This window comes from Podarcis melisellensis, assembly GCF_964234715.1.
Source record: "Podarcis melisellensis genome assembly, chromosome: 13".
NCBI lineage: Eukaryota > Metazoa > Chordata > Lepidosauria > Squamata > Lacertidae > Podarcis > Podarcis melisellensis.
Window position 1 is genome coordinate 55,111,393 of NC_138545.1, and position 17,767 is coordinate 55,129,159.

A 17,767-nucleotide genomic window follows, 5' to 3' on the forward strand; every position below is an offset into this window, starting at 1 on the left:
TCACGCACATATTGAACCTATGTAAATGAGGGGTTGCCTATATACCTGCATTGCAAAACTCAGAAAAACATGATTTGCGAATGGTGGCTGCAGTTCAGTTTGCTTATTCTTTTGGTGCGTGCAAACAAGGAAATGGGGACAGGAGTCTCTGTCAACGCTTGGGTGCCAGGTGCCATTTTGAATCAGAATGGCAGACCAAAATGCAAGTTTGCTGTGACTTTGCCTGGTTTTTGGCATGATGGGTCCAAACTCATGAATTACACCATCTATTTTATAAAAAACATCTTTTATTTCTAAAAAATCCTGAGAAGCACCAGGCACTCTCTGCTACTGTAGAATAAGAATCCAGTTATTGTGGTTCCAGATAAAGGGCTAGCTTAAACAAGAATAGAGAAAGCTGCCTTTTACCAAATCAGAACATTGGCCCAAGCCAGCTTAGTGCTGTCTACATGGACTGGGAGTCTCTCTCAGCCCTACCTGGGAATCCTTGGGGGCGGAACCTGAGCCTGTTGGAAAACTCAGGTGTGTGTACCTGTTCCATGTATTCAAACACAGACGTTGCTGCTACAGTTGCTGGAGCTTCTTCAATGATCTTTTGGTGCCTCCTTTGGATGGAGCAGTCCCGGCTAAACAACGAAACCGCGTTCCCATACTGATCTGCTAAGACTTGGACCTCAAGGTGACGGGCGTGCTGCAACAACTTCATCACAAAGATCGGAGAGCCTGGAGCCTCACTCTGCACCTAGAATCACAGAATCATAGAATTGTGGAGCTGGAAGGGACCCAAAAGGTCATCTGGTCCAAGGCCCCGCAGTGCAGGAATCAATGCTACACAATCCACACCAGCTGGATAGGAGGGGAAGCTGAGATGGGTGTGGGTGACAAAAAACCCACCAATTAACACAAAGCAATCCAAAGCAGTCCATAACCTGGTCATTGCCTTTGGGGCCACTTGGGAGTTTCTGAGTTGTAGAAAGTGATGCATGCATTACAACAAGCCAGTCTGGAAGTTACCAGAGCATGGAGTACAGCGGCCAAGTCATGTTGGCTATGGCCTTCCAGGTACATTCCAGAGCAGCATTACTCAAGGTTGGGACCGGGGAAGGATGTGAGCGGAGGACAGGACAAGGCTATGAGACACCCAAAGTTCGGTGTTTCGAAGTTTCAAAGGGGGGGGGGGAGGCTTCTGGAGACAGTTTACTGGTGCTGAATTGTGTGGGCCATAAGGTAAAGAAGATCAGGAAAGGGCAGGGGAGGGAGCAAAACTCAAAGAACACAGAGGCACAAAAGCACACTGTACAGACAGATGCCAGAATGCTTCTGCTGGCCACAGGGGTTTCACAACAGAGATTTCACCCTGGAGAGCTGGCCTGATAATGTGAGCCATCACCTGAACAAACAATTTCGAGGGTGCTTGCTTGGGAGTAAGCTCCACTGAATTTAATGGAATTTACTTCTGAGTAAATATGCATAGGACTGCATATACACCAGGCAGTTGTATGAGGCCAGTGAATTGAATGTGCATGTGATAAAACCCAAACACTAAGAAATAAATTGTTGCAACATATATACTGCAGCAGCTTAGGAGAGGCATCCACCCTTTGCAGGAGTGAACAGGGAGAATCCTTTCTAAGCCATGTTCATGTTAATAACAAACACAGTAAATGCTGCTCAGTTAATCAGAGGCATTTTTTAGTCAACCAAAGTGATTTTTCAAATCGTCAAAGTTGCACCCTACTGAAAACTCCTGCCTTAAAGGAACACAGACGTCACAGACTGATTCACATCTGTTAATGATTTATGCCTCTCCAAGGGCAAACTCCATGGCAGGCGGCAGCGCTGGAAGCAACATTTGTGCTGTTTGTTATGAACACATTAAAACAACCCATGTGTTTAATCTGGATTCAGCATTGGGAGAAAAAGCCCAATTTTTTTCCACAGGAAAGCCCAAAGTACAGATCTGCCAATTTTAATAAATGTGAACACATTTTCAGATATTCTGAAGAAGCCAAAGGTTTAAGGATTCTCTGTTGTGCAGCTTTTGGGAGGCAGGGCCGGAAAACCTTTTTCAGCTTGAGGGCCACTTTCCCTCATGAACAGAACTTTCTGAGGGCCACATACCAGCTGTGGGTGGGGCCTGAGGCCAGAGTGGGTGGAGCCCTTGGGGGGGTGCTTTTCCCATTGCACAGTGGACTACCTGCAAGCCACACAAGCGCCACACAGCTCTCCTCAAGAGGCACTGTCACGGTTCTAGGATACACCCAGCCCAAGCCCTCAAGGAGGGAGTGGAGAAATGCGACTTGGGGGGAGTCCCGTGGGCCAGACAGAGAGGACTCAATGTAGAGCCATATTCAGCTCCTAGACTTGAGGTTCTCTGCACCTGCGGCAAAGAGCAGCATCTGAATTTCATTTTAGTGTATTTGTAACATACCCCGGCCTCAACTTCCAAAAGGAAGCCTAGCAGTCAACATGCTTTGTCCTTGGCTATGGAAACTTTTCATTCATGAAGCAAAACCTCAGATAGTTGCAAATGTTCTGAAGTGGCACTTGCATGGATTATATGATTATAAAATGGATATTTTAGTGTGGCAGCATCTGCACTCTGGAACCCCCTGCCTATTTACACCAGGCACTCTTTTTGGCACCAGCTAAAAACATTATTGTTTAGACAAGCCTACCTAGATATGTGGAATGTTTATGTATTTTTTTATTCATTTATTGCAGTTTATTGCTGATTTTATCTTTTGAACATCAAAGAATTTTTTTTTTACTTAGAATTTTATTAACTCTCTTTGCAAACTGATTTGATGGTTTATTTGTTTGTTTTACAATCAAGTGGCGTATACATTCTATGAAATTAAATTAATTAATACAGGAATGCCACATTAACATAACAAGTTAACCGTAAACAAACAATTAAACATTTAATTGTTAAGTGGAGAAAAGGGCGGGGTAAATTAATAATAAATCCACCACGGCAGCTTTCACCTGTCTGAAGCGGGTGGGAAACTCTTCTGCCGCTTCCACTATCCGGATTCCTTTGCCGCCCCCTCCTTCCGAAGCCTTGATCATCACAGGGTAGCCAATTCTCTCGGAAGCCTGAGAGAAAGGAAATTTCAGAAAAAGGAAAGGAAAGGAAAATAAGAGTCAGATGGCAAAGAGCTAAAGGATCATTCTCCGCTAATTGCAGCCCCGGACTACGGAGCGAACCATCTTCTCTGGGAGGCCAAGGCCTGTGCTTCTCTCAGGCTAAGTGTGGACAGCTTAGACTTCCCTCAGTACAAAATGGTGGCTGATTCACCCCGTGAAAAGTGCCCAGCTACACACACACAGAGCTACGGGCTCCTTAAGGAACAAGGCCACTGGCTGCCCCCCAGGAAGTTACCACCTTTGCCCAATACAAATGCTGCCCCACTCCTCCTCAATGTCTCATGTTTCAGGGTTGATCTGCAGATCAAAATTCAGCCCTGAAATTTGGTGGGAAAGGGAGAAACTTGGTTGTCTCAGCTTCTCTCACTTAGTAAGGGCTGATGGGAAAAGCCTTGGTTGCAAATTCTTCCTGCAATGTGGCTGTTAAATTGCACAGGATTTCTTCAAGGCTGATAATGTTTCTTTTTGAGAAGGAAGCTGTGTGTGGAGAATGCAACCCTTTTCAGGTGTGTTGTGGCCCTGAGGAAAACCCCCCTTTTGCAGCTGGAATGTGCCTTGGGAGGAAAATCTGCTGGGGGTTTTGCTCAGGACTTTCTTTGGACTCTCCTGAATCCACTGTCCATCAATTTCAGGGGGGGATTCCAAGTCAGGCAGCATCCGCTGGGCTCAGGGCTTGCTTGCTGGGGGCAGCTGGAGGAGCAGCAGATCTGACCTCCAGAGCCGCTTGCTGCCTCCTGCGCCTCTTCCTCCACCGTCGCCATCCCCCTGCCCCCTCCCCCGCCACCTTCAGGGCTTCCCCCGGCTGCCTCAAGTTGCCTTAGGTGGTGGCAGAGTGAGGAGGTGGCATCTTCTGTCCTAGTCTGGCCCTGGCAGGGCCACAGGTCAGCAACCCCTGCTCTGAAGTCCAAAGTCCCCTCTGAACCTGCGTTACCTCCAGGCCTTCATCCTGATCCCTGACACAGCCCTGCCAATACGTCTCCAGGGGGACAGTGATGGTTCTTGGCTGCTCCTTCTCGTCCTCCATCCACTCAGCAACCAAACCTGGAAACATTCACATCAAGAAGCCTCAGAGTGATGGCCACAGGGATGTAAGAACAGCCGGGCTGGATCCGACCAGAGGCTTATCCGGACCGGCATCCCACAGGGGCCTGTCCATCACCTACAGGCAGCGCATGTAAGCAAAGCCCTGCTGGATCAGGCGGGGGGGGCATCAAGCCCAGCATCCTGATCTCATCCTTGCCAACTAGATGCCCCAGCGAAGTCCAGAAGCAGAACATGAGCCCAGGAGCAGCCCTCTCCCTTGGTTGCTCCCCAGCCACTGGAATTCAGAGGCTTCGGGTCCTGGAAGTAACACACAGCGATCACGAGGAGTATTTTCTCCCTCTTTCCAAGCACTGGAACTCATGGATGTCCAGCGAAGCTGAATGTTGAAAGATTGGGAGAGGACCAAAGAAAGGACCTCTTCATGCAGTGCAGAGTTGAACTATGGAACTCACTCCCGCAGGAGGCAGTGAGACGGTCACCAGCCCAGGAAATTGGACAAATTCATGGCTGCTGAAACCACAGGAGAGTTGCTCTTGGGTTTGGGTTCTGCTTGTTAGTTTTCCATTGAGAATGGCTGGGGAAACCCAGCCAGATGAGTGAGGAGTTGTTGTTGTTGTTGTATCTGGTTGGCCAGTGTGAGAACAGAATGCTGGACAAGATACAAATGGAGACTTAATCTTCCTCAGCTCATGTCAACCACTGCAGAGGTAGGTAGGAGGGCGACAAAATGTGAGAGAGGCTCCATTTCACAAAAACAGGCCTTGGTTTCTGCCGTGCTCCTTGAGCCCTGAACCTCCACTCTGTCCCATCCCCTCTGGGCATGTATAGAGTGAAGCTGGGATCAGGGGAGGCCTGCAATTGTTGGGGAGCACCAACCAGAAGCCTGAGCTAGGCAGGGACAGAGCGCACCCGTTCTCTTACCACTTCCACTCCAAGGCAATGTGGGGATATGGACTGTCTGGGCCACAATGGTGGAAGCCACTTTGTCCCCCAGAGCCCACATGGCTTCACTGGGCGGGCCTGGCAAAACAGAACAAGTCGTCCTGGGGTAAGTGCAGGAAGAAACCAGCAAGAACTGTACTTACTTGGGCAAGGCCCAGCGGGACGGATGGTCCCCTCGCACAACAGGATGAGAGCCCATCTGTTCGTAGGCAGGATTGGAAGAGCGTAAGGAAGCAGCCAGGAGAGGCCCCACAAGAAGCCCAGCAGAGCTCCCTTGCTTACACTTGCTCCGCACGCTGCTTGTTTTTAGTTTCTGCACCACAGAAACTCCATCAGTGCTCCTGTTCCAACAGGCAGGTTGGCACACGATTCATCCTGCATCTGCCCATTTAACAGTGCCACCAACATGCAAGAGGACAGGTCCCTGCCCCAGGCAGCTTACAGTCTGTAGTGCTATACAGGATATAACACAGGAGGAGCCGATGCTTGTCTTGTGGCCCCAGTTTTGCAGTTTACCACAGCAGACAATTGTCTATTTTTGTATCCATGTGGACACACACAGAGCAATCTCTCAGTGCATAAACAACCTTGAAATCAGCCGTATTAACAGGTACACAGCAGCATGCATTTCAAAGACACTGAGCCAGCTCCCCATGTCAGTCTTTTGGAAATCTAAGATTCTGCCATGCACACCACAAAATATCAATTCACAGGAGGAGAAATTGGCAAAAACACATCTCATAAAACAAGCAAAACACCTACCCTGTCCCCAAATAAACCCGGCAAAAAAGAAGATTGTACCTTCAAAAGCCACCCCCCCCCCCATTTTTCCTCCAAAGGAATCTTAGGAGACGCTGTTGTGTCCACTGTCAAAATAGTAGGGACCCCTGCACGAAAGAATGCCTACCTAGGAAAGCAATGCCGTGTTTGTGAAGCAATTCTGGAAGTTTTGGATTTTCCGATGCGTGTCCCCAACCAGCCCAAACAGCCTGCAATGAAAGCATTTAAGAAACAGACTTCAGATCCATAAACAGCTGCTTGGACTCAAGATCTGCCCTACAGAGCCCAAAGACTACAAGAGATGCGTATTGCAGAGAACTCCCCAAGGGGAGTAGAGGAGCTTTGGCCACCTTCACACCATGCATTTAAAGCAGCAGGATACCACTCTAAACAGTCCTGGCTTCCCCCAAAGAAGTCTGGGAGATGTAGTTTGTTATGGGTGCATTCTCTCCCAGAGCTACAAATCCCGAGTTCTCTGTGAAGAGGGATTGACTATTAAACCACTCTAGAAACTGCAGCTCTGGAAGGAGAACAGGGGTCTCCTGACAACTCTCTGCACCCTTAGCAAACTACAGTTCCCAGAATACTGCTTAAATTGCTTTCCAAGGGCTTTCCAAGGGTTTTAATTCCGAGGAGGGAGACTGGTTGAGAGTGCAGAGGGTCGCAGAGCCACCTTATTGCCATTCCCCAGCCAGAGCACCCGCTGCCTGAGCCAGCAGAGTCTCTCTATCTGTCCCCAGGAATCGTTTGCATTGCATGGAGGTTTCATGGCAGACACACGGAGGATCCAAACACAAAAGGCTGCGGAAAGCACTCCAAGGAAGCAAGCTCAAGAGCTACACACCTGTTGTAAACAACTGATCCTCAAAGCCGCCAAACCAAAACTGTTTTGTTGTTTTGTTCTCCGGAACAGGAAAGAGGCAGATAGAGCATTTCAGACCTTACCTGCACTGGAATCCTTTTTGAAATATCCACAATTAATTCTACGTTGGCATAATTGTTATTATTCGTTCCTCCGGGGACTGGCACATACTGGTCGGCCATTTTTATATACTCTGAAAAATTGTAATGGTAGAATTATTTGCAGCGCTGAATGTGCATGCAGAGACAGGGCGGCCACACTCTCGCTGCTTACCTGCATTTGCTTTGAGGTCTTCGGGTGTCACCATGACCACGAATCTAATGGCCCGTTCATTGCGGAACATCTCATAGGCCCAGCGGCGAATAGAGCGCATGCACTTCACGGCCGCAATGCCATTGTTGGCAATAAGGACCTGGGAAGAAACCACACACAGGTAATGTTTGTTACTGGTTGTTGTTAGAATCATGGAATCACAGAGTTGTAAGGGACCCCTGCGATGCAAGAATCTCAACTCAAGCATCTAAGCAGCTAATCCTGGAAAGATTTCCAGCTGGAGAATGGAGAGCACCCCAATCCCTCCTCCAAAGACTACAAGAGAAGTGTGGGCCACACTCACACCCTACACTTTCAACCTCAGGCTGAACTGAAGATTGGTGGAGGGTCGCCCCCACCCCCAAATGGGAAGGGGCCTAAAAGAGCTCAGCCTCTAGGACAGGGGTAGGCAACCTAAGGCCCGTGGGCCAGATGCGGCCCATTCACCTTCTAAATCCGGTCTGCGGACAGTCCAGGAATCAGCGTGTTTTTACATGAGTAGAATGTGTGCTTTTATTTAAAATGCATCTCTGGGTTATTTGTGGGGCATAGGAATTTGTTCATTTAATTTTTTTCTAAAATATAGTCGGGCCCCCCACATGGTCTGAGGGATGGTGGACTGGCCCACGGCTAAAAAAGTTTGCTGACCGCTGCTCTAGGAGTTGGTGCCCTGATGATGACCTACTTACTATATACCCTTAAGTATTTATTAAGCCCACCCTTCACCATGGGGTTCCAGGGTGGGTTCCATAAAGCTTAGTACAATGAAACCATGTAATGCACGAATATTAAATTGGGGTGGGGGGGGGAGAGAGCGATAGTTTAACCTCACCCTCCAAACCCAAAGCTCTGTGCAAAAGAGTTTCTTGGTCTTCTTAAAAATGGAAAGAAAAATGAATGAAAAGTGATACAAATATGGTGGCGGACCCAACCTTCCTTGGAGGTTTTTAAACAAAGGTTGGATGGCCATCTGTCAAGGATTCTTTAGCAGTGATTCCTGCACTGCAGGGGGCTAGGCTAGATGACCCTTGGCGTCCCCTCCAATTCTGCAACTCTGTGATTCTATGAAAAAATTTGTATTTGAGCTCTGACCTTATGCCAAAAGAGGGCGACTATGCGTACCCTCCCGGAGATATTTTTTAGAAGCCCACAAGAAACCCAGCCATGGTCACAAACCCCCTGATGTGCTACCCTTCTCTGGGGATGCTACCTTTTCAATGACACGGTTTCCTCCAAAACGAGTCACAAACTCCGCAGGCGAGGCCACCGTGAAGTCCCTGTGCAAGTCTAGCTTCCTTTGTTCACGCCCCTTCTTGGTCAGGTGCATCCCCGACATGCTGGGTCTGGAAGGGGTGAGAAGACAGAGGGAAATTAAGAGTGGAGGCTGACCTGGTAGGACTGATAGGAAGCAGGAGTCACAGGCAGCAACTCATTGGAACCAGAAGGGCAGCTCAAGGAGGAGCAAGCTTTCAAACTACCACTCCTCTGGTTATCAAGGGCGAACCAGAAATGCCCTCCAGGTGACACGTACTGAATAATTCCACATTTCTTGTTGTTGTTTTTCTCCTCTTTTCAGACCAAAATGACTCACCAAGTGTAGGCTGGCTCAGAAATGTGTTTGTGATCTATAAACTTTGGAGAACTCGTTTGAAAGCTGCAGAAGAAACTGTCTGTGTCCGACCACAAGGACACCCAGCAGGTCTTCTCCCAAGAGCAAAGAGTCACCAGCCTCAAGGCTGGCTTGAGACCAGGAAGACTCCCTTCGCTCTGTCTCTATGTGAAGGAAATGTTACCACAGTGAAACAAATTGGTGGCCTATTCAGGACACAACATGCAACCTAGTGGCAGAATTCACCCCCCTAGTGATGATGACTAGCTTACATGGTGGCTTTAAAAGATGACAAAGGGAAGTGAGATCTTAGAGGGAGCCTCCATGTGCAAGCACATCATACCACCAAATAATGCCAGATGCTGGGCACAAGGAGAGGAGGGCTGCTGCTGGTGAGCTGGAAACAGAAGGCTGGGTTAAGCAAGACTTGGCCTGACCCAGGCAATCCTTACCCAAATTCTCACCTTCCGTATGCCCCCCTAACTAAGGAGAGGCAAAGGAGGGCAGCTTGCCACTCAGCTTCTGCTCCTTGCTGCTATCTCCTTGCTCTCTCGCCAAGTGCTTGCAGGGCTGGCCTCAGAAATGCAGCTGCAGGGCAAGATTAGGCCGGGGAGGGGGGCAACAAACACCCTCCGGAGCAAAGGACAGAAAGTGAGTTTGGCAGTTTTGACTGGGAATTTAGCCTAATCATCAAAATAAAAATTAATAATCACTCCTTCCGATAGCAAACACAGGTGGTGAGTTAAGACAAGAGGAAACTCCTCCCACCGCTGGCTCCCCCCCTGAATGCTGAGCAGTCCAGAAGCCACAGAACATTTGAGTGCCAGCTGGAAAAGAAGAATGGAAAATGGAAGGGGGAAGAGAGAGAAAAAGGAGGAGTGGAAATCCTCTCTTGGAAAGAATGACAGGCTCATGAACATGAGCACTCCACTAGGGTATATATTTCCAAACACAAACACCCCACACTCACAGAACTCTTCAGTCTTCAAGAAACAGACAAATCTCCAGTAACTTTAGCAAATTTCTCTTGATGGTCATCTTGCAGTGACCTCAGCCTTTGGGGGAAGGGGGAAGGGGTAATGTGCCCTTTCATATACAAATCTGAACCTGGACTAATTGGCATTTCAAAAAGAAAGTATAAGCAGTCGCAAAGCAGTATGAAAAATGTATCTCCACCCCACTCAGTCATTTAGTCAAGTTGGTCAGGCCATAGTTTTGTTGGGATGCATGGACTCCTAGAGGGTAAAACCTTTAAAATCTCTTGTCACAGAGGCAGGCAGTCTAGTCCCTATCTAATGCAGACTGCAGCATCCTGGGGCCCTGGGGCTTGCCCCCTCCCTCAAAAGCTCCTCCCCAGAGTTGGGACATGCAAAGTGTGAGCTCTCTTCAACTGCACTTGACCTTCTCAGATAATCTGTGCAAGAGGAAATGGAAGCCCTGCTTGGTCAGAGGGTCTTCTCATCAGGAGACAGGGGCCCGGGCAAACGTCCGGCCATGCCACCCTCTGGCTGGGGAAACATGGCTGCGCTGTGGGACCCTAGTAGCTAAACCCACATTTTGAGTGGTGCATTTTGTGGGGTGGGGGAGGGGGAAGGGAAGAGAAAAGAATCTTAATAACATATATTTAGGGAATTAATTTATTTTAAAGCCACCTTTCCAACTGCTTCACGCAATATGCAATGCGACACATTTAAACAACCTTATAAAGCCTTATAAATCAGAATTTACAACTTTTGTTTTGCTATAAAAATATGCAAATTGGGGGGGGGGACTCATAAATGGTGTGGTGCCAAAAAGAATTCAGGAGGACCCTGAATTCCCTTATATACAGCAGAAATACTGATACAAAGGACTCCGTCTCCACAGCACCATGTGAAATTTGGTTTTCATAATGGTCTTAAGTACTTTACCAACCTAATATTAAGTCTCCCCCAGAAATAACCTTGGAGGTTTTTAGGCAGAGGTTGGATGGCCCTCTGTCATTCATGATCTAGATGATCCCTGCATTGCAGGGAGCTGGACTAGATTACCATCAGGATCCCTTCCAGCTCTACAATTCTATGATTCTATACTATGCTGCTTTGTTGCGCTTATGTTATTTTTACTATATTGATATGTTTATTGAAGTAAATCAAAACCTTCATTAAATAAAAATAAATTGGGATAAATTATACTGGAATCAGTGTCTCCCATGTACTCCCAAGGCGTGCACACAATTTTGCTTATTTCTGCTTTTAGCAAAAACGTAACCCAATTTTTAGATGACAGGCAGGGAAAGCAAGGGGAAAGGAAGATCAACTAACCTGACAAGATGCTGTGAAGTTAGTCCCCCCCCCCCACTTTCCAAACTGGATGTTTAAAAGAAAAACGCAGTGCCGGCAGGGAGGGAAGAGGGCAAGAAAGATTTAAAATGGAAGAGGCAAGCAAGGGTCAAGGGTGGGAAACACAGTGACGTCACACAAGAAACGTGGGTTTTGTTTTGGAAATGGGAAACTCCATCTAGGAGCTTTTCCGGCCACAGCAGTTTTCGAAACACACAGGGGCACAATCTTTGCTGACGCAAACGAAGAAGCGGAAGAATCTGGAGAATCCACTCCCCAAATGCACGGAGGCTCCAAAACACCCAGGGGTGCAATAAAGCAGACGAAAGGGCTTCTGCAAGCCCCCACCTGGCCTCTGGCACTTCTGAAAACCCCACGCGGGAAATATCGACTGCAGAAAGCCAGTCCCCCTTCTGGCATGCAGGTGCCTGAAGAAACCTCTTAAGCTGGGGAAAGGACTTGCCCGTCCGAGCAGGGCAGCTGCCGCCTCCCCCTCCCCGGCGGACGCCACGCACACGGGGAAGGGGACCCCAAGAGGGTCCACGAGCCCCTCCTCTCCGCCTGCCCGAAGCGGAGAAGGGACTTCAGCCGCCAGGTCTCGGCCCTCTCCCGGGGACCAAGTCCCCTGCCCGCCCCCAGGACTGACCTCCAGAGGCCCCCGGAGCAGCTCCGATCGGCTCCGCCTTCCTCTGCCATCCTGCCCGGGAGCCCCCCAGAAGGGCGGAGGGCAGGGGCCCCCGAGGCAGCCTCGTCCGCCGCCGCCGCCTCCTGCTGCTGCTCCATTGCTGCCGCCTGTTGCTCCCCTTTGGGCAAAGGGCCAGCAAACTCTCGAGCAGCCCCAAGCGGCTCAGCCGAGGAAAAGGGCCCCGAGGCGCCGCAGAGAAGGAAGCCCGGGCCGGAGTCGGGGCGCTTCTCAGGCGCGGCTGCTTCTCCTCTCCCAAAGACACACAAGCCACCCTTTCCTAGGCAGGTGCTTTTTTAAAGGGGGGGGCGAAGCCAAAGAACACCCAGGTCTTGTGGGCAGCAGAGAAAAAAGGACTTAGAAGAGTCCGATTAGTGTCGGATTAGTACCTGGAGAGCCCAGGGTTCAAATCCCCCCCCCATGAAGCTCCCTTGGGCAGGTCACGGCCTCTCGGCCGAGCCTACCTGGCAGGGCTGTGGTGAGGAGAGATGGAACCAGGTGGGCCACCTTGAGCTTCTGGGAGAAAAACGTGGGATAGAAACACAGCAAATAAATTGGGGGGGGGGGGTGAGAAAACCACGTCACCCTTGACACTGACGCGGCAAACCTGCTCTGGGGGCTCAGCCAAAGTCCTGCCTCTGATAGTGACCAGCCAGGCACCTCCAGAAAGCTCATCGCCTGACACCACTGGCTTGGCAGACTGACGGAAGGCAGGCATGCGGGGTTTGCTTCTCACTGAAATCCAAGTTGTCGCTTTCCTCGTTGCCAAGAGTCCCCTGCGCAAGGGACCCCCAGGGCTGCAAAGCCCCTTCACCATTTCTACGTGTCACTACATAGCCCCCCCCATTGCAACAGGAGAGCAGCAGCAAGAGGGAGGCAAGGGGCCTGCCCCCCCCAAGAAACAGTCCTTTGTCCTAATCAGGCCTTTTGTCCTCTGCTTATCAGCAACCCTGGAAGGCTTTGGGAACAACTTGTAGCTAATGTGTTTGCCTGTGTTTAAAAATAAAATGTGTCCTTGTGGACATTAAGGCTTATTGTGTGACACTGCTTCAGAAGAGGTTCTCTAAAAAAAATTAGAAGCAGGATATAGATCTTTGAAACCCCAGATAATAAATAGACTATGGGTATCTGGAATACATTACCAATCATCTCGGACCCTACGATTGGTTGAGCAGGTTGGTGGCGGCTCCACCAGAGGCCCTCCGATTCTCACCAGCCTGTGAGGGAGACTTTTCAGTGATGCCCTCCCTAGTCAGGTGCGTCTGCGTCCATCATTATTTATTTTCAGGAGCAGTTTTTAAACTTTCCTGCTTGGCCAGGCATTTGGTGACTAAAGAATTACGGTTATTAATTGATGCCCTTTATATCCCACCTTTTTTCTCTCCAAGGAGCTCAAGGTGGTGTACATAATGCTCCCCTCCCCCCTTTCACCCTCACAGCAGCCCTGTGGGGCGGCGTGGGCTGAGTGACAGGCCCAAGGGCAGCCAGGGAGTTTCATGGCTGAGTGGGGATTCGAACCCTGGTCTTCCAGCTCCTGGAGCAACACTCCAAAGGGTGGCACCACACTGGCTCTCACTGTTCCAGGCAACCCTAAGATCACTGGGTGGAAGAATGTTTTTTTCTTTTTGGTTAACTGCTTTTGGAATGTTCTTAACTGTAACTGATTTTAGATGTTTTCAATTGTAGTTCTTTTTAGACTGTTTTAATCCGTTTTAAAACGTTTAACTTGCTTTTGTTTTAAATGGCCCATCTGTTTGCCACCCTGGGCTCTTTGGGGAGGGAGGGAGGGATATAAATTCAATAAATAAGCAACAATAATTTCTCGTCTGAAAAACAAACAAACAGGTCATTCCCTCTGCCCCATCTACACATCATCCACACAGTTCCATCAGCTTCAGGATCTGAACTCGCTGCTCCTCTCTCTTTTCACTCACCACTCCTTGCTGTCGGGTGCTTAAACAGTTAACTTTTACTAACATGAAGCAGAGAGCTGTGCCTGCCTTTTCTGCTATGCAGCTGGTATAGGCAAGGGCTCCTCCACATTTCTGTTACTCCTGTGATTTTTATTCAAGGGTCAGAGAGGTTCATCTTTTGTCCTGCCACTTTTCCTGGAAAACCCACTGCTTACTGCTGAATTGGAGCAAATTCCAGTTGGGTTTTCTGCAGATTGACATTCAGGTTTTCCCAGGAAAAGCGGCAGCACAAAACGAAAACCTCTTGGACCTGTGAATGGAAATCATGGGGCAAACAGAAATGTGGATGAGTCCCTGCCCTTGGAGCCTTGAGCCAAAAAATGCTGGATGCTCAATGCAGGTTGGTGAGCAATGCACATGGCCTTTTAATGCCCCACCCCATAAGGCCATTTGTAGTGCGTGAGGCATGCATTATTATGTGGAGAGTGCTGCCGCCCTCCAGCCACCACCCATTAGAATCATCAATGGCCAAGAAGGGACCCCAAAGAACCTTAAGTCCACAATCTAAAATTACCTAAATCCACCACTGGCTGCAAGCCAAGACCCCGAGCTGAACTAAGAAGGGGGTCATTAATGGGAGTGCTGGATTTCTTAAACAGAAAAGTTCTGGCTTTGGCTGGATGCTGAGCTACCATGAAGCTGAGCTACTCTGGAGATTGTTACCTCTTCATATCACCTATTTTCGTCTTTCAGAAACCACATATAAATTTTAAATCAATAAAACAACAACAACAACAACAACAACAATAATAATAATTTATTTGCACCCCATCTGGCTGGGTTGCCCAGCCACTCTGGGCAGCTTCCAACAAAGATTAAAAATACATTAAAATGTCACACATTAAAAACTTCCCTGAACAGCCTTCAGATGTCTTCTAAATGTCAGGTAGTTGTTGTTCTCTTTGACATCTGGTGGGAGGGCGTTCCACAGGGCAGGGGCCACTACCGAGAAGGCCCTCTGCCTGGTTCCCTGTAACTTGGCCTCTCGCAGTGAGGGAACCGCCAGAAGGCCCTTGGAGCTGGACCTGAGTGTCTGGGCTGGACAATGGGGGTGGAGACGCTCCTTTGGGAATACTGGACCGAGGCTGTTTAGGGCTTTAAAGGTCAGCACCAACACTTTGAATTGTGCTCAGAAACGTACTGGGAACCAATGTAGGTCTTTCAAGACCGGTGTTATGTGGTCTCAGCGGCCGCTCCCAGTCACCAGTCTAGCTGCCGCATTCTGGATTAGTTGTAGTTTCTGGGTCACCTTCAAAGGTAGCCCCACGTAGAGCGCATTGCAGTAGTCAAGCATAAATCAAACATTTCTAAACTGACATACAATGAAAGAGACCTCAGCATCTCAAAATGAAAGACATTTTTTTAAGCCACAACTTCAACAGTTACTCTAACAAGCAAGGAGCATAGCAAATAAAAAATCAGTTTGCCAAAAAATAAAAGAAGAGGGAAAAGGCACAGAGAAATCTCTTGGCCTGTATCTTGAAATGAACAAAGGAGGAGCCAGGAGCTTCTTCTCTGCCTTTTGGTTCCTTCATATGTTTATTTACTCCATTTGTATCCTTCCCTTCCTCCCAAAGGAGCCCAGGATGTGCCACCACCAAGAAGACGCCCCACCCCCCGTCAAAGCAGAACATGGCTGGCAGGCCTGTTTTTGAGACTCCCACTCCCATCATCCTGGGCCACTTGGCCTCGCTAGCTGGGGCTCATGGGAGTTGGAGTCCAGCAACATCCGGAGGCCACAAGCTCCTCATCCCGTCCTTTAAAGCTCAGCCTTCCCCAACCTGGTGCCCTCCAGCTCTTATCAGCCCCAGAAGGACGAAGCATCCTTTGGGGGGAACGTGGCCGTGCTGGCTGGGTGGACATGAGCTGTAAGCCAAAACTTATTGAGGATATGGGGTTGGGGAAGCTGCTTAAGGTATAGGCATTCAGCTGCAAAGGAGGGATAGACTGCTGTGAATCAGAAGGAGAGGGGGCTTTGGCATAAGTTAGGAAAGACAAAGAGCACAGGATCTCATATTGTGCCCGTTTCACATGCCATGCTCAAACAAGCTTTTGCCTGGCCCAGCTGCCAGCAGGCTCTCCGGCTGCCATGATGCTTACCTCATCACCCCACTGGTCTCCGACAGGGAGATCAGCGGCGAGGAATCCACGGAGGACGAGGACCCGACGCTGGCCAAGCTGCTCCTCCTCCTGCCGGCCATTTTGAAGGATCCAGCCACAAGCTCGTCATCAGAAGAGTTGTCTTCGAAAGAGCCCAGCACAAACTTGGTCATTGCTTGGCGCCTCACTTGGGCCTGGCTGCTCTCTGGTTCCTCTCCTGAGAGGGACCGCATTTGCCTCAGCGACTGGCCTGAGGAAGGGACGATGACCCGGCTGAGAGGCCTCCCCGACTCCGTGGCTGGGGAGCCCTGGGCCAAATGACCTGAGGCAGACTGGGGAATTGGGGGCTTGCAGGGGCAGGAGGGGTGTTCTGGCTGCTTAGCGGCACCCACAGAGGCCTGCGTGCTTAGAGGAGGGCACTGCTGTGAGGCATCTTCGGAGTCCTGGCTGGGCCCCATCAGCGGGGGCTGCGACCCACAAGCTTTGGAGACTTGGAGGGGGGATCCATTGGTGGGAAGATCCAGAGTTTCGGAAGGAAGTGGCTGGTCTGGGGCAGGCCCTTCCACGACCAGTTTCCTTGGGTAGTTTGCCATTTTGGTCCAAACTAACCAGGCCAAAGTCAGCAAAGAGAAAAAAGCTAGCAGGACCATTCAGAAATCCTGGATGGGGGTGGAAAGAGAGAAGAATATTTAGGGGTGGTAGTAGGAAAAACCACACACACAAACACACACTTCCAGAGTTCTGAAAGTTAACCTAAGGTCACCTTTGGCAACCTGGTGCTCTCCAGACAAACTACAGCCCCCGTCAGAATTGAAAAGCCAGTACCAAAATGGATAATTTTGCATTTTAAAAAATCTGTTCTGCTGCTGCTGCATCAACTGCCTCCCCGACAAGCTTTTATTAAATGCAAGCTCTCACCACAAAATTATAAACACAAAAATAAATTGATACTGGGCCCCTCAAAACTGAAAAAGAGCTTTCCTCAGCAATGACCCCATGATCAAGTTAAGAGGAATTCCAAGGACCATATGGGCCAGATTCATGCACAAACACAGACAACAACAGCATCCACCACACTGTAGAACTGCTGCCCCAAGACCTTCACTTAAAAATAGACACGACAACACACAGCAGGCCTTTGCTCCAGGAAAGATCCACCTCTTACAGTATTTTCTATTGCAGCCAATGGAATCTCTTCGCTAATCTATCTCTCTGCTGCCAGGTCCTGCAGCTGAGCCAGAGGGGTTCTTGAAACATGAGCTATTTTTGTTAAGTTGTGGGTGAACATATCAGACGACACAGCGATTCTTCAGACAGCTCTTGTTTATTCACAGGCCAGAACTGAACTGAACTGAAGGGTTCAGCCATCCTGCTTATATAGAGCTCCACTAGAACGCAACTGTAACACTTTCTGTAACTATCCAATCACTGAACGTCACTTTCAATCCCTTATTTGCATATGTGGACCTGAGTGAAAACTATCTATACTATCTACAGTATCCCCCTGCTGGCCCAGGGTGAGAACTTCAGTACATAACAATTTTCATTCTCCAAAAGCAGCCCCTTGGCAAAGTCTGCCTGTTCTCCTGTGCCATAGCCTGAGCATAGGGCAACACCCCCACCTCCTGGAGCAAGAGCTTCCGCACAGAGACACCTGCCATGTCTGCAAGGACGGGGGCAGGGGCAGCCTTCCTGTCAGGTGGGGGCAGATTCTGAGGGGCAATCTGCTCAGCTTTGGAACAGGCACCCTCTCCCCCTTACGTGCATCCCCCCAGCATTTACGCAGGTTGCTGAGAAATAAATGGAGACATAAATTGGCCTTCCCTTGCTCAGGGATAGTAGCCCAACTGAGGGGAGGCTTGGAACAGGCCGGGCAGCGGCCCCCAGCAATTTCTAGAGGGAGTCTCTCTCTCTCTCTCTCTCTCTCTCTCTCTCTGTGTGTGTGTGTGTGTGTCCTTACTTTGCAATCCCCACTTTACTCAATTTCACTTA

The 17,767-nt window shown here is 49.3% G+C and overlaps 1 protein-coding gene across 6 annotated transcripts in view; it reads right to left on the minus strand.

Annotated features, from left to right (window-relative positions):
- ACACB (acetyl-CoA carboxylase beta) overlaps nucleotides 1-17,767 on the minus strand; it is a 67,205-nt gene that overhangs the window by 43,751 nt on the left and 5,687 nt on the right. For all 6 annotated transcript variants that reach the window (XR_014162323.1, XR_014162324.1, XM_081884557.1 and 3 more), the window contains exons 3-11: nucleotides 15,776-16,434; nucleotides 8,301-8,433; nucleotides 7,052-7,190; nucleotides 6,862-6,971; nucleotides 6,044-6,125; nucleotides 5,116-5,214; nucleotides 4,082-4,191; nucleotides 2,989-3,099; nucleotides 533-742 (exon numbers count right to left, since the gene is read on the minus strand). Coding sequence is in view for 4 of the 6 variants with exons in the window: in XM_081884557.1 (XP_081740683.1) it covers nucleotides 533-742; nucleotides 2,989-3,099; nucleotides 4,082-4,191; nucleotides 5,116-5,214; nucleotides 6,044-6,125; nucleotides 6,862-6,971; nucleotides 7,052-7,190; nucleotides 8,301-8,433; nucleotides 15,776-16,425 (1,644 nt within the window). In the remaining 2 variants the exon portion in view is untranslated. The remainder of the gene's footprint in view (nucleotides 1-532; nucleotides 743-2,988; nucleotides 3,100-4,081; nucleotides 4,192-5,115; nucleotides 5,215-6,043; nucleotides 6,126-6,861; nucleotides 6,972-7,051; nucleotides 7,191-8,300; nucleotides 8,434-15,775; nucleotides 16,435-17,767) is intronic.